This window comes from Balaenoptera physalus (genome assembly GCF_965194825.1).
Source record: "Balaenoptera physalus genome assembly, chromosome: 1".
Lineage (NCBI taxonomy): Eukaryota > Metazoa > Chordata > Mammalia > Artiodactyla > Balaenopteridae > Balaenoptera > Balaenoptera physalus.
The window spans coordinates 50,918,538-50,936,011 of record NC_138882.1 but is presented as its reverse complement, the minus strand read 5'-3'; the positions used below and the strand labels follow the sequence as shown (position 1 = coordinate 50,936,011).

Sequence of the window (17,474 nt, the reverse complement as noted above, 5' to 3'; positions counted from 1 at the left end):
ACAACTCCTACAGAACACCTACTGAACGCTGGCAGGATACCTAAGACTTCCCAATAGGCAAGAACTCCCCACGTACCTGGGTAGGGCAAAAGAAAAAAGAAAATACAGAGACAAAAGAATAGGGACAGGACCTGCACCTCTGGGAGGGAGCTGTGAAGGAGGAAATGCTTCCACATACTAGGAAGCTCCTTCACTGGCGGAGACATGGGGTGGGTGGGGGGGAAGCTTCGGAGCCACAGAGGAGAGCGCAGCAAGAGGGGTACAGAGGGCAAAGCGGAGAGATTCCTGCACAGAGGATCGGTGCCGACCAGCACTCACCATCCTGAGAAGCTTGTTTGCTTCACCCACTGGGGTGGGTGGGGGCTGGGGGCTGAGGCTCGGGCTTCAGAGGTCAGATCCCAGGGTGAGGACTGGGGTTGGCTGTGTGAACACAGCCTGAAAGGGGCTGATTCACCACAGATAGCTGAGAGGGAGTTCGGGAAAAAACTCTGGACCTAAGAGGCAAGAGACCATTGTTTCGGGGTGCGCAAGGAGAGGGGATTCAGAGCACTGCCTAAATGAGCTTCAGAGACAGGCGCGAGCTGTGGCTATCAGCGTGGACACCAGAGACGGGCATGAAATGCTAAGCCTGCTGCTGCAGCCACCAAGAAGCCTGTGTGCAAGCACAGGTCACTATCCACACCTCCCCGCCTGGGAACTGTGCATCCCGTCACTGCCAGGGTCCCGTGATCCAGGGACAACTTCCCCAGGAGAACACACGGCACAACTCAGGCTGTGGCAATGTCACATCAGCCTCTGCCGCTGCAGGCTCACCCTGTATTCTGTACCCCTCCCTCACCCCGGCCTGAGTGAGCCAGAGCCCCCTAATCAGCTTCTCCTTTAACCCCCTCCTGTCTGGGTGAAGTACAGACGCCCTCAGGCGACCTACACGCAGAGGTAGGGCCAAATCCAAAGCTGAACCCCAGGAGCTGTGCGAACAAAGAAGAGACAGGGAAATCTCTCCCAGCAGCCTCAGGAGCAGCAGATAAAATCTCCACAATCAACGTGATCTCCCTGCATCTGTGGAATACTTAAATAGACAATGATCATCCCCAAATTGAGGAAGTGAACTTCGGGAGCAACTGTAGACTTGCGGTTTGCTGTATGAGACTGACTACTTTCTGATTTATATGTTTATCTTAGTTTAGTTTTTAGTGCTTGTTATCATTGGTGGATTTGTTTATTGGTTTGGTTGCTCTCTTTTTTTTAATTACTTTTTTTTAATTTTAATAATTTAAAAAAATTTTTTATTTTAATAACTTTATTTTATTTTATTCTGTTTTTTTCTCCCTTTTCTTCTGAGCCATGTGTCTGACACGGTCTTAGTGCTCCAGCTGGGTGTCAGGCCAGAGCCTCGGAAGTGGGAGAGCCAAGTTCAGGACACTGGACCACCAGAGACCTCCTGGTCCCATGTAATATCAATCGGCGAGAGCTGTCCCAAAGATCTCCGTCTCAACGCTAAGACCCAGCTCCACTCAACGACCAGCAAGCTCCAGTGCTGGACACCCCATGCCAAACAACTAGCAAGACAGGAACACAACCCCATACATTAGCAGAGAAGCTGCCTAAATTCACAGTAAGTTCACAGACACCCCAAAACACACCACCGGACTTGGTCCTGCCCACCAGAAAGACGAGATCCAGCCTCATCCACCAGAACATGGGCACTAGTCCCCTCCACCAGGAAGCCTACACAACCCAATGAACCAACCTTACCTACTGGGGGCGGACACCAAAAACAACAGGAACTACGAACCTGCAGCCTGCGAAAAGGAGACCCTAAACACAGTAAGTTAAGCAAAACGGGAAGACAGAGAAACATACAGGAGATGAAGGAGCAAGGTAAAAACCCACCAGACCAAACAAATGAAGAGGAAACAGGCAGCCTACCTGAAAAAGAATTCAGAGTAATGATAGTAAACATAATCCAAAGTCTTGGAAATAGAATGGAGAAAATACAAGAAACGTTTAACAAGGACATAGAAGAACTAAAAAGCAAACAAACAATGATGAACAACACAATAAATGAAATTAAAAATTCTCTAGAAAGAATCAATAGCAGAATAACTGAGGCAGAATAATGGATAAGTGACCTGGAAGATAAAATAGTGGAAATAACTACCACAGAGCAGAATAAAGAAAAAAGAATGAAAAGAATTGAGGACAGTCTCAGATACCTCTGGGACAACATTAAATGCACCAACATTCGAATTATACGGGTCCCAGAAGAAAAAGAGACAAAGAAAGGGACTGAGAAAAGATTTGAAGAGATTATAGTTGAAAACTTCCCTAATATAGGAAAGGAAATAGTCAATCAAGTCGAGGAAGCACAGAGAGTCCCATACAGGATAAATCCAAGGAGAAACACGCCAAGACACATATTAATCAAACTATCAAAAATTAAATACAAAGAAAAAATATTAAAAGCAACAATGGAAAAGCAACAAGTAACATACAAGGGAATCCTCATAAGGTTAACAGTTGATCTTTCAGCAGAAACTCTGCAAGCCAGAAAGGAGTGGCATGACATATTTAAAGTGATGAAAGGGAAAAACCTACAACCAAGATTACTCTACCCAGCAAGGATCTCATTCAGATTTCATGGAGAAATTAAAACCTTTACAGACAAGCAAAAGCTCAGAGAATTCTGCACCACCAAACCAGCTTTACAACAAATGCTAAAGGAACTTTTCTAGGCAGGAAACACAAGAGAAGGAAAGGACCTACAATAACAAACCCAAAACAATAAAGAAAATGGTAATAGGAACATATATATTGATAATTACCTTAAATGTAAATGGATTAAATGCTCCAACCAAAAGACCTAGACAGGCTGAATGGATACAAAAACAAGACCCGTATATATGCTGTCTACAAGAGACTCACTTCAACCTAGGGACACATACAGACTGAAAGTGAAGGGATGGAAAAATTCATATTCCATGAAAATGGAAATCAAAAGAAAGCTGGAGTAGCAATTCTCATATCAGACAAAATAGACTTTAAAATAAAGACTATTACAGGAGACAAAGAAGGACACTACATAATGATCAAGGGATCAATCCAAGAAAAAAATATAACAGTTGTAAATATTTATGCACTCAACATAGGAACACCTCAATACATATGGCAAAAAATGCTAATAGCCAAAAAACGGGAAATCAAGAGTAACACAGTAATAGCAGGGGACTTTAACACCCCACTTTCACCAATGGACAGATCAACCAAAATGAAAATAAATAAGGAAACACAAGCTTTAAATGACACATTAAACAAGATGGACCTAACTGATATTTATAGGACATTCCATCCAAAACAACAGAATACACTTTCTTCTCAAGTGCTCATGGAACATTCTCCAGGATAGATCATATCTTGGGTCACAAATCAAGCTTTGGTAAATTTAAGAATATTGAAACGTATCAAGTATCTTTTCCGACCACAATGCTATGAGCCTAGATATCAATTACAGAAAAAAAACTGTTAAAAAAATACAAACACATGGAGGCTAAACAACATGCTACTAAATAACCAAGAGCTCACTGAAGAAGTCAAAGAGGAAATCAAAAAATACCTAGAAACAGATGACAATGAAAACACAACGACCCAAAACCTATGGGATACAGCAAAAGCAGTTCTAAGAGGGAAGTTCACAGCAATACAATCCTACCTTAAGAAACAAGAAAAATCTGAAATAAACAACCTAACCTTACACCTAAAGCAATTAGAGAAAGAAGACCAAAAAAATCCCCAAAGTTAGCAGAAGGAAAGAAATCATAAAGATCAGATCAGAAATAAATGAAAGAGAAATGAAGGAAACGATAGCAAAGATCAAAAAAACTAAAAGCTGGTTCTTTGAGAAGATAAACAAAATTGATAAACCATTAGCCAGATGCATCAAGAGAAAAAGGGAGAAGACAAATCAACAGAATTAGAAATGAAAAAGGAGAAGTAACAACTGACACTGCAGAAATACAAAGGACCATGAGAGATTACTAAAAGCATCTATATGCCAATAAAATGGACAACCTGGAAGAAATGGACATATTCGTAGAAAAGCACAACCTTCCAGGCTGAACCCAGAAGAAACAGAAAATATAAACAGACCAATCACAAGCACTGAAATTGAAACTGTGATTAAAAATCTTCCAACAAACAAAAGCCCAGGACCAGATGGCTTCACAGATGAATTCCATCAAACATTTAGAGAAGAGCTAACACCTATCCTTCTCAAACTCTTCCAAAATATAGCAGAGGGAGGAACACTCCCAAACTCATTCTACGAGGCCACCATCACGCTGATACCAAAACCAGAAAAAGATGTTCCAAAAAAAGAAAACTACAGGCCAGTATCACTAATGAACATAGATGCGAAAATCCTCAACAAAATACTAGCAAACAAAATCCAACAGCACATTAAAAGGATCTTATACCATGATCAAGTGGGGTTTATCCCAGGAATGGAAGGATTCTTCAATATATGCAAATCAATCAATGTGATACACCGTATTAACAAACTGAAGAATAAAAACCATATGATAATCTCAATAGATGCAGAAAAAGCTTTCAAAAAAATTCAACACCCATTTATGATAAAAACTCTCCAGAAGTAGGCATAGAGGGAACTTACCTCAACATAATAAAGGCCATATATGACAAACCCACAGCAAACATCGTTCTCAATGGTGAAAAACTGAAACCATTTCCACTCACATCAGGAACAAGACAAGGCTGTCCACTCTCACCACTATTATTCAACATAGTTTTAGAAGTTTTAGTCACAGCAATCAGAGAAGAAAAAGAAATAAAAGGAATCCAAATAGGAAAAGAAGAAGTGAAACTGTCACTGTTTGCAGATGACATAATACTATACATACAGAATCCTAAAGATGCTACCAGAAAACTACTAGAGCTAATCAATGAATGTGGTAAAGTAGCAGGATACAAAATTAATGCACAGAAATCTCTTGCATTTCTATACACTAATGACGAAAAATCTGAAACTGAAATTAAGGAAACACTCCCATTTACCACTGCAACAAAAGGAATAAAATACCTAGGAATAAACCTACCTAAGCAGACAAAAGACCTGTATGCAGAAAACTGTAAGACACTGATGAAAGAAATTAAAGATGATACCAACAGATGGTATACCATGATATACCATGTTCTTGGATTGGAAGAATCAACATTGTGAAAATGACTCTACTACCCAAAGCAATCTACAGATTCAATGCAATCCCTATCAAACTACCAATGGTATTTTTCACAGAACTAGAACAAAAAATGTCACAATCTGTATTGAAACACAAAAGACCTCGAACAGCCAAAGCAATCTTGAGAAAGAAGAACGGAGCTGGAGGAATCAGGCTCCCTGACTTCAGACTATACTACATAGTTACAGTAATCAAGACAGTATGGCACTGGCACAAAAACAGAAATATAGATCAATGGAACAGGATAGAAAGCCCAGAGATAAACCCACGCACATATGGTCACCTTATCTTTGATAAAGGAGGCAAGAATATATAATGGAGAAAAGACAGCCTCTTGAATAAGCGCTGCTGGGAAAACTGGATAGCTACATGTAAAAGAATGAAATTAGAACACTCCCTAACACCATACACAAAAATAAACTCAAAATGGATTAAAGACCTAAATGTAAGACCAGACACTATAAAACTCTTAGAGGAAAACATAGGCAGAACACTCTGTGACATAAATCACAGCAAGATCCTTTTTGACCCACCTCCTAGAGAAATGGAAATAAAAACAAAAATAAACAAATGGGACCTAATGAAACTTAAAAGCTTTTGCACAGCAAAGGAAACCATAAATAGGACGAAAAGACAACCCTCAGAATGGGAGAAAATATTTGCAAACGAAGCAACTGACAAAGGATTCATCTCCAAAATATACAAGCAGCTCATGCAGCTCAATATCAATAAAACAAACAACCCAATCCAAAAATGGGCAGAAGACCTAAATAGACATTTCTCCAAAGAAGATATACAGATTGCCAACAAACACATGAAAGGATGCTCAACATCACTAATTATTAGAGAAATGCAAATCAGAACTACAATGAGGTATCTCCTCACACCAGTGAGAATGGCCATCATCAAAAAATCTACAAACAATAAATGCTGGAGAGGGTGTGGAGAAAAGAGAACCCTCTTGCACTGTTGGTGGGAATGTAAATTGATACAGCCACTATGGAGAACAGTATGGAGGTTCCTAAAAATACTAAAAATAGAACTACCATATGACCCAGCAATCCCACTACTGGGCATATACCTGAGAAAACCATAATTCAAAAAGAGTCATGTACAGCAATGTTCATTGCAGTACTACATACAATAGCCAGGACATGGAAGCAACCTAAGTGTCCACTGACAGTTGAATGGGTAAAGAAGATGTGGCTCATATATACAATGGAATACTACTCAGCCATAAAAAGAAACGAAATTGAGTTATTTGTAGTGAGGTGGATGGACCTAGAGTCTGTCATACAGAATGAAGTAAGTCAGAAAGAGAAAAACAAATACTGTATGCTAACAGATATATATGGAATCTAAAAAGGTTCTGAAGAACCTAGGGGCAGGACAGGAATAAAGATGCAGACGTAGAAAATAGACTTGAGGACACTGGAAGGGGAAGGATAAGCCAGGACGAAGTGAGAGAGTGGCACTGACATATATACACTACAAAATGTAAAATAGATAGCTAGTGGGAAGCAGCCGCATAGCACAGGGAGATCAGGTTGGTGCTTTGTGACCATCTAGAGGGGTGAGATAGGGAGGGTGGGAGGGAGGCTGAAGAGGGAGGGGATATGGGGATATATGTATACATATAGCTGATTCACTTTGTTATACAGCAGAAACTAACACAATAATGTAAAGCAATTACACTCCTATAAAGATGTTCAAAAAAAAGAAGGCCAACAGGTGAGCAGCATGTCAAGTTCTTCAGAACCAGTGGAACTCAGCATACCATAAGCTAGGAGTGTGCTGAGAAATAAGTGGAGAGGTAAGCAAGGTCCAGATCATGAAGGGTTTTACAGGGAAAATTAAATTTAGATTTTATCTTAGAATAATAAAAGTAAACAAGAGAACATCTGAAAATTAGCATTTTATTCTTTTTTTCCCCTAATTTATTTATTTTATTTATTTATTTTTGGCTGTGTTGGGTCCTTGTTGCAGTGCGTGGACTTCTCACTGCAGTGGCTTCTCTTGTTGTGGAGCACGGGCTCTAGGCGCATGAGCTTCAGTAGTTGTGGCTCGCGGGCTCTAGAGCACAGGCTCAGTAGTTGCGGTGCACGGGCTCAGTTGCTCCGCGGCATGTGGGATCTTCCCGGACCAGGGCTCGAGCCCGTGTTCCCTGCATTGGCAGGCAGATTCTCAACCTCTGTGCCACCAGGGAGCCCCTGAAAATTAGCATTTTAGAAAGACTCTCTAGATGAAAAGTGGGAAATGTATCGAAGGATGTCAAGATTAGAAGCAGGGATATAGTTGAGAGCTGCTGAAATAATTTAATAAGCTTAAACTAGTGTGCTGGCAATGCTGAAATAGAGAAGTGGACAGATTTGAGGTACACTTAGCAGGCAGAACCTATAGGACTTCAGTGGGTGTGAAAATGAGAGAAGAATCAAGGATGAGTCCTGGAGCACTGGGTGGATGCTGATGCCAATTACGGGGCGGCGGGAGGGGGGGGTGGCTGTTGAGAGATGATAAGTTCAGTGTTAGACACTGTGCGTTTGAAATGTCTGAGGGGTGTCCAAGAAATATATGTTGCTGCAGCTACTGGCTGAGAGACAGGTTGCAGACAAGAGGTCTTCTATTTTGTCTGTGAAATAAGGGAAAATGTGAGAATAAGAAAGACGGTAAGACTTGCCAGTCAAAATTAAAGATGGATACCATGATTTATGATAATATCTGGGCTGAGTAATTTTTTTTTCTAGCTTTGCCCAGACCCAGAGTGTAGATGTATAGAAGGCAGGCAACTGTAATCAGAATTAGTGTTTTTCCAGGTGGCTACCACAGTTGAAAAACAAGGAATGGGAATGAAGATGAGGATAATTGCATGAGAGTGGACAAAATGAACTAAAATGGGAGAAGGTAGATCAGTCAAGGGACTCGGGATTTCCATAAAGTCAAATAAGAGATTTAGAATGAAATGAATTGGAGAGTATAATTAGAACTGAAAATTTCAGACTTGATGAAAAGTTCAGGGTGAGCCCAGGAGGCCAAGGGGGCTAAAGTGGAATGGATGTATATGCCAACAAATATTATGTAAAGGAAAAGCATTTTATATCTATCTTTAGTATAACTTATACTAAATTAAAAAGCAAACTCCTAAATAAGACAAGGATGCCCACTTTCACTACTTTTATTCAACATAGTACTAGAAGGTCTAGTCAGAGCAATTAGGCAAGAAAATGAAATAAAAGGCATCCAAGTTGGAAAGGAAGAAGTAAAATTATCTCTGTTCATAGATAACATATCTTATATGTAGAAAACCCTTAAGATTCCACAAAAAGCTGTTAGAATAAGCAAATTCAGCAAAGTTGCAGGATAAAAAATCAACACACAAAAATCACTTGCATTTCTAAACACTAACAATGAATAATCAAAAAAAGAAATTTAGAAAATAGTTTCATTTACAATAGTGTCAAAGAAGAATAAAATACTCAGGAATAAACTAAACCAAGGAGGCAAACGTACTGTACACTGAAAATTATAAAACAATGCTGAAAGAAATTAGAGACACAAAGAAAGGCCATTCCATGGATTGGAAGACTTACCATTGTTAAGATGACAATACAGGTATCTCTTGCTTTTCAAAAGTCTGCTTTATGCCACTTCACTTTTACTAAAGACCTACATTATTACCTATTTTTGCTAACCGAAAGAAATCTGAAGACGATTTTTGCTTTCACAAAAAAAGGCGAAAAGCAAAACCAGGGCTTGCCCTTTGTTTTGCAGCTGGCTATTGTAGAGGCAGCGCGCACCCTGAGCACCAAGAGTGGCACCACCTAGCTCCTTCTCCAGGAACTACACTGTGCATCTCAGCACGAAGCCACCATAACTTTTAACTGTGTGAGCATCTGTGCTTTATCTCAGTTTACTTTGTGCATTCATTAGCAAGATGTGTCCTAAGGTAACTGCTTCTTTGCTTTACATCATTTTGGCTTATAAAAGGTTTCATAGGAATGCTTTACTTTCAGAGAGCAGGGGAAACCTGTACTCCCCAAATCGATCTACAGATTCAATGCAACCTCATCAAAACCCCAATGACTTTTTCGTAGAATTAGAAAAATCCATCCTAAAATTCATATGGAAACTTAAGGGACCCAGAATAGCCAAAACAATCTTGAAAAAGAAAAACAAGTTGGAAGTCTCACACTTCCTGATTTCAAAAATTACTACAAAGCTACAGTAATCAAACCAGTGTAGTAGTGGCATAAAGACAGACATATAGACCGATGGAATAGAATAGAGATCCCAAACTCTTGCATATATGGTCAAGTGATTTTTGACAAGGGGTGTCAGGACCATTCAGTGAAGAAAGGACAGCCTCTCAACAAATGGTGCTGGGAAAACTGAATATCCACATGCAAAAAAATGAAGCTGGACCCTTACGTTACCTTTTACTCAAAATGGGTCAAAAAACAAAGCTAAAATTATAAAGCTCTTAAAGAAAACCTGGGAAAAAGCTTCATGGCATGGCATTTTGCAATAATTTCTTGGATATGACACCAAAAACACAGGCAACAAAAGGAAAAATACATAAGTTGAAATTCATCAAAATTTTAAACTATTGTGCATCAAAGGACACTATTATCAGCAGAGTGAAAGAAAACCCAAAGAATGGGAGAAAATATTTGTAAATTGTGCATCTGATAAGGGGTTGATATCCAGACTATATAAAGACTTCTTACAGCTTAACAACAAAAAAACCCCTAACAACCCAATTAAAGAATGGGCAAAAGACATGAACAGACATTTCTCCAAAGAAGATATACAAATGGCCAAAACTGATTGTTCAACATTAATAATGTTCAACATCATTAATCATTATGGAAGTGAAATTAAAACCACAATGAGATACCACTTCACACCCACCAGGATGGCTAATATCAGAAATACAGAAAATAACAAGTGTTGGTAAGGATTTGGAGAAACTGGAACAACTGTGCACTGTTGATGGGAAGGTAGAATGCTGCAGCCACTGTGGAAATGGCATGGTGATTCTTCAAAACATTAAACAAAGAATTACCATATGATCCAGCAATTCCACTTCTGGGTATATACTCAAAAGAAGTGAAAGCAAGGACTCAAACAGACATTTGTTACCCATATTCATAGAAGTATTAATCACAATAGCCAAAAGATGAAAGTCACCTAAGTGTCTGTAGATGGATATCTGGATAAACAAAATATGGTATATACATACAATGCAACATTATTTAGTTTTAAAAAGGAAAGAAATTCTGACACATGCTACATCAGGGATGAACCTTGAAGACATTATGCTAAGTGAAATAAGCCAGTCACAAAAGGACAAATATTGTATGATTCTACTTATGTGAGGTATCTAGAGTAGTCAAATTCATGAAGAGAGAAAGTAGAATGGTGGCTGCCAGGGGCTGAGGGGGTGGGGTGGGGAATGGGGAGCTAGTTTTGAGTACAGAGTTTCAATTGGAGAAGATGAAAAGGTTCTAGAGATTAATGGTGGTGATGGTTGAACACCATAAAAGTAGTTAATGCCACAGAACTGTACACTTAAAATGGTTAAAGTGGTAAATTTTATGTTATATATATTTTGCCACAGTCAAAAAAAAAATAGAGAAAAAGAAAGAAAGAAAACTTCGGGGTAAATCTTAACGACCTTGGATTTGGCAAAGGTTTCTTAGGTATGATGCCAAAAGCACAACCAACAAAAGGAAATAGATACACTGGACTTCATCAAAATTAAAAACTTTACATGCACCAAAGGACACTATTAAGAAAGCAAAAAGACAGCCCACGAAAAGGGAGAAGATATCTGCAAATCATACATCTGATAATGGTCTAATGTCTAGAATATATATAAAGAATTTTTAGATCTTAAATATAAAAGACGACTCAGTTTAAAAAGGGGTGAAACACTTAAATAGACATTTTTCCAAAGAAGACATATAAACTGTCAACAAGTACATGAAAAGATACTCAACATCATTAGTCATTAGGAAAATGCAAATCAAAACCATACCATGATGAGATATCACTTCATGCCCACTAGAATGGCTAATGAACAGAAAAATAATGTGTATTGGTGAAGAAGTGGAAAAATTGGAACATTCATGAATTGCTGGTGGGAATGTAAAATGGTGTAGCTCCTGTGGAAAAGTTTGGAGGTTCCTCAAAAAGTTAACATCAAATTACCATATAACTTAAATTCTCCTCCTAGGTACAGAACCAAAAGAACTGAAAACAAGTGTTTAAACAAAAACATGTACACAAATTGTTCACCGCAATTATTCACAACTGCCAAAGGGTGGAAACAACCCAACTGCTCATCAGCTGATGAACTGGTAAAATGTGGTCTATCCATACAACGGAATATTATTTAGCCACAAAAAGGAATGAAGTACTGTTACATGTTACAACATGGATAATCTTTGAAAATATGCCAAGTGAAAGAAGCCAGAAACAAAGGCCACATATTTTATGACTCCATTTATATGAAATATCTAGAAAAGGCAAATCCATTGAGAAAGCAGATTAGTTGTTGCTAAGGTCTGGAGTGAGGGGAAAATAGGGAGTGACTGCTTAATGGGTACAAAGCGTACTTCCGGGGTGATGAAAATGCTGCAGGACAAGACAGTAGTGATGGTTGCACATTGTTAAATGTATTAATGCCACTCGACCATACACTTTAAAATTGTTAATATGGTAAATTTTATTTTATGTGGATTTTACCCCAATTTTTTAAAAAAAGCTCCCTTTTCATCACTCTTACCTGACAGTTAATATCAGCCCTATGTTGTAGCAGGACTGTGACTAGTTCCTTATGTCCTCGATCACAAGCCCAATGGAGTAGAGCTCTGCCCTAAAAACACAGAAAAAGATAAATGAATTTGTTAATCCAGCTGTGGGACCATATAAAAGATATAAGGTCTGAAGAAAGAGTAATGTGCAAAAATGTAGGTTAACTATTCTAAGAATGATTGATATAAAATGTTCTATGGGAAAAGCAGCAGACTGGAAATCAATAGAAAATCCTGAGTTCTACTTCTGGAATCTGTTCTGTACTAGCCCAGTGACTTTCTTCAGCCTGAACAGTTTCCTCACCCACAGCGTGGGGGTAACACTAACAACAATAATACCAGTAACATTTGTTGAATGAATGAGTTACAAAATAATGCTTTGTAAATTTTAAAGTACTCTATAAAGGTAAGAGATAGTTTTAAATTATGTCCACTTCTAGTGAAAAAAATCCTATGGATAAAAAAAAAAATGAGTACTTAAACCTAGGTAGAGATCATAATCTAAATGCAGTTTATCTAAATTTCCTCACGTTTATTCCTTAAAATGTAAGAAAATTTAATCACTTTGAAACTAAGCATTTCCCCTTCATATCCCAAATTTACACCCTGAAATATCCCCAAAACATTAGTAAAGTCTGCTAGTGTTTATCTTCAAATGTTGACTGTGAAAGCCACTTGTAAAACAGAATAGATATTAACTGTTAGGAGACAAAAATACTAAATATGAAACATTAATTTTAACTGTTGTCTACCAAGGATGAACAGTTACTCTCAATGTGTTAATTCTTTTCTCCACTGTCAGAAATCCTGGTTTAGTTAATGAAAGGAGCCTACTTGGTCCAAAGAATAAACAAAACCCCCAAAGGTAAGGGCTTTTCTGAAGAAATGAGTGATGTATGGCTTAACACTACTTTTTTCAGGGTGGTAGTGATGTCATTTTTTAAAGAATGGAATGTTTTTCCAAATTAAGTTGAAATCCCTGCTTTATGTCATTTTAGAAAAGATTTAAGCAGATATAAGCTGGGACAAAGATGACTTTAAAGTAAAAAGCACCTTTCAAGAAAGCTTTTCTAAACTCACACACTTCACCTTTCAGACTCTCTTCACATACCTATTAGTTCAACTAATTAAACCAGGAACTATTCTTGAAACAAACAAACAAAAACAGTAATGCAACTTCTTCCTTACAAATTGTCCTTTTCTTTTTCTTTCATTTGCTCAATTTATTTTTACTTACCTGTGAATATCTGTTTTTCAATAGGCTTACACAAAATCCAAAGAGGAAGGGAAGCAGAAAATTTTAAAACGTGGGCAAATCATTCACAGTTTATTGTAACAGCAAAACTAGTTTGTTCAGAGCCCACTAAAAAATTTTTTAAATGGAGACAATTCTTAAAGCCAAGTAAAAAATGTATTGTGGAGGAGAGAATAGAGCTGCCTATGTTAAATGTTCTCCAGCTCTAATGTGTACTGATTTAGTGTTACTAGAGCACTAATTTCAAAACCCTCCATATGAATAAACAGATATTCTAATTAGACTCTCAGAACTAATACCAATGTATAAAATATTTTATAGTTCAATGTAATTGCTCCACAGCTTTTACATTAAAATAATCAGATAAAATGTCAAAGTCTGTATCATCCTTAGTTCTAATTTTAACTGTACACTTTATGGCTATTAAGTTAAATTATTAACAAGAATTACTACATAGTTAAAATGATGTCTGATAGACTTACACAGGGCACCTACCAGAAGTACCTAATAGTTAAGTAAGAAAACATAATATTAATATATCTAGTATTTTTACTACAAGATGTACAGATAATTTCTATTTCTCAACCAGATTCCTGATTTCTCCTTAGGTTTAACCCAACAGGGTTACATCGACTAATGCTAAATTATAAATCCTTAGCTGTTTCGGTGGGAAAGCAGACAAGCAACGCATTTTACTGTTAATGGGGAGTTATATTTTAAATTTCCCATATGTGGTGCCAAAAATTTACTTTAGAGGAAACACCTATGACTGGACCTCAGTAGTGATTTTCACTTTGGATATATTTTCTAGAAGGGTGGCACTTGTATAGCAATGTTTTAAGGAGGATGATGTGCTCTCAGACATTTACACTATGCTTTTTAACAGGTTTTCTGACCTGCAATGTAATTAATTTTTGTAACACATTATTTTAATGGTACACTAATTAACCTTGAATTAGAATGAATTCTCTGACAATGACTTTCTGCAGAAGTGCTGAAGATAGCTACATTAAGACCACCTAATGATTAATATTTTTATGCAGCATTAAGAAGTTCAAAAACAAGAGCAGGATTAAACATACTTGTAAATAAGCATAGATAAAATAAATCAGGCTTTGGAATTTTTGCCTTCAAATATCCTGCATTTAAATGAACAAAGATCAGCACAACCAGGTATCTGAATGTGACAACTCTTTACTTTTTCAAATTGTAGAGTTCCTGTAAACATACTCTAATTTAAGATTATTAGTTCAAGTAATAAATAACCAGTAATTTGCAGAGATACTATCTTCGTAACCCCTACTGATAAAATCAGTAAATAAACACCTGTGGTTTCTTTCCTTTCTCTTTGTTAACCATAAACATATATGGACCAATATAATGCAATTATTAAATTTATTAAATTATTTTAGATATAGGATTCCATAATTTCTCTTCCAGAAGGAAAACCATCAATTAGGTGCACATTAAATTTATATTTGCTTAAAGATTTTATACAAACTTATGAGATATTTTACCTATTTTTAGATATAATTGTTTTATCTTCTATGAATGATATAATCTCTTACAAATTTTCAAGTTAAATTTATTTTTACTGTTACCACAAAAGCTGGCAATTGTTTGTTGCTTCTAGTTTTAATAACTTCTGAAAGAATATCGCAGAACTATTTGGGATATTTGTGGGGAAAGCCATTATTAAAAGGAATCTTTGTTAGGCCAGCAGAAGACCACAAGCACTGTTTGGAGAGCTCTGGATAAATTCTGGAATTCAAATACAGTGAAACACAGCGGGGAAGAAAGAGTTCCCATCTGTTAACCAAGGGTGCAAATACCGTATTACCTCAGACAGATGAATGACTCTAAAGTGCTTGGAAAGTGCAGGGTGGCAGCTAACCTATTAAGTGGTATTACTTTCATACTTTCTGGAAAATACAGAGTGGGTCTTAATATTTTATATGCTTCTTTGATATCCTTGGTTACCTCTTCTTAAACCATGTAGAATTTTTAAAAATTAGATTTTCTCCTGGATATCACAAATTAAATGAAAAGAGATGGTATTATAAAATGACTCGATGTTCTTAGGGTATTTTGAGAACAGATACAAACAAGCATGTACACCATACATACAGTAGACAAAAACATGGCAAAGTTGGTATGTTTAAATTTGTTAAGAGTTGCCATTCTATCAAAGATGGTATGGTATAGTACTGTCTAATTACTAAGTGAAATACTGCAAATAGGTTGACTTGAATTTCTCTCTCCAAAAAATTGGGTTTCAATTTACAATTGATTGACTTCAGCTACCAATAACCTGTAGTGTCTCTGCTTCCTCTCTCCTATCCCTATCTTCTACCCTTTGCTGCTGCCAGTGTAGCAGCTGGCTACAGTGAGAACTCCCCCACCTGCAACCACCAGAAACTACACAAAGCCTCCTACTTCCACCCACCCCTCATTAGTGAACCAACAATGTTCTTTCAAAAACTCAGACAGCAGTAGGATTGGGTGGTAGTTTATGATCTCAAGATGTGGCTAGCATGGAAGCTAATACACATTTAAAATAAGTGAATACTTGATCTCCTTCACTGGCTAAGATCTAAGGTAAAAGGAAATGGTATTGCTGAGCTATCAGGGAATTCAGAAGGATTTTAAATACACTACTTTAGAAACTCCCTTTATAAGCATTTACTAAGCCATAATGTTAGTAACTAAAGGGTTAAGGAGTAAGCAAGGGAGATATTACTTCATCCTGTATAAAGTAATAAGTAATCCACTGATAATAATAAGGTAGCCAGGTGTCCATCAGAAGATAATGGATAAATACACTATGATGTATTCATATTCATACAATGGAATAATAGTCAGCAATATAAAGGAAGGAAATACTGATCTATATGACAATATCAATGAACTTCAAAAACACTATGCTAAATGAAAGAAGCCTTACACAAAAAAGTACATATTATGATTCCATCTATATAAAGTTCTAGAACAGGCAAAACCAATCTATGGTAGAAGAATTATCAGAACAGTGGTTACCTTTGTACGATTAGGAGAAAGAACCACCTGGGATGGGGCATGAGGGAATCTTCTGGGGTGACAGTAATGTTCTATATCTTGACAGGAGTTTCGGTTACACAGGCATTTGTCAAAATTAACTGAATGTGCACTTCAGATTTGTGCATTTCATTGTATATATACATGTTACCTTAAAAGAAGACCCAAACTAATACTGAACTCTAGTTAATGATATGTATGCTGAAGCATTTAGAAGAAAATTTATTGTCTATAAAATACTCTGAAATGCATCAAACATAAGATCAATTGATGGATGGATAGAGAAACGGCTAGATATTGATAAAGCAAACATAGTAAAATAACTAGTGGTAGAATCTAGTGGTAGGGATATAGATGTTCACTGTAAAATTCTTTCAACTTTCCTGTATGTTTACAAATTTTCATAATAAAGTGTTGGAAAAAATCAAATAAAAATTTGCACACCCACATTCACAGCCGCATTATTCACAATAGCCAAAATATGAAAGCAACCCAATTGTCCACAGATGGATATTTAAATAAACAAAATGCAGTATATACATATAAATATCATTCATTTTAAAAAAGAAGGAAACTTTGACATGTTATAACATGGACGAACCTTGAAGACATTATGCTAACTGAAATAAGCCAGTCTCAAGAGAGCTTGTGTATGATTGTATGATTCCATTTACACGAAGTACCTAGAGTAGTCAGATTCATAGACACAGAAAGTAGAATGGTGGCTGCCAGGGGCTGTGGGAAGGGGAGGAATGAGGAGTTAGTGTTTAATAGGTCCAGAATTTCAGTTGGGGAAGATGAAAAAGTTCTGGAGATAAACGGTGGTGATGGTTAAACAATGTAAAAGTACTTAATGACACAGAACTGTACACTTGAAAATGGTTAAATCTGTGAATTTTGTTATGTATATTTTACCATGATAAAAAAATCAAAAAGAAGTATGCTGCCAAAGCTCATAAGATTTAAATGACTTTCACTATTTTCTCATTTTGCATTAAGTATGAGTTTCTTGGTGTAAAGTATTACCATAGGCTTGATTTTTAAATGGTGCTGCCTGTATTAATACAAATGAGCATAATTTGACAGTTTAGAATG

General features: G+C 37.0%; 1 protein-coding gene across 21 annotated transcripts in view; it reads right to left on the bottom strand.

The window, feature by feature from the left end:
• Positions 1 to 17,474, bottom strand: part of ACBD6 (acyl-CoA binding domain containing 6) — a 228,727-nt gene that overhangs the window by 101,492 nt on the left and 109,761 nt on the right. For 18 of the 21 annotated variants that reach the window (XR_014264887.1, XR_014264888.1, XR_014264889.1 and 15 more), the window contains one exon: positions 12,043 to 12,132. The exons of the other annotated variants lie outside the window; for them this stretch is intronic. Coding sequence is in view for 10 of the 18 variants with exons in the window: in XM_082465725.1 (XP_082321851.1) it covers positions 12,043 to 12,132 (90 nt within the window). In the remaining 8 variants the exon portion in view is untranslated. Of the gene's footprint in view, positions 1 to 12,042; positions 12,133 to 17,474 lie in introns of those variants that run through there. 21 annotated transcript variants of the gene reach the window in all.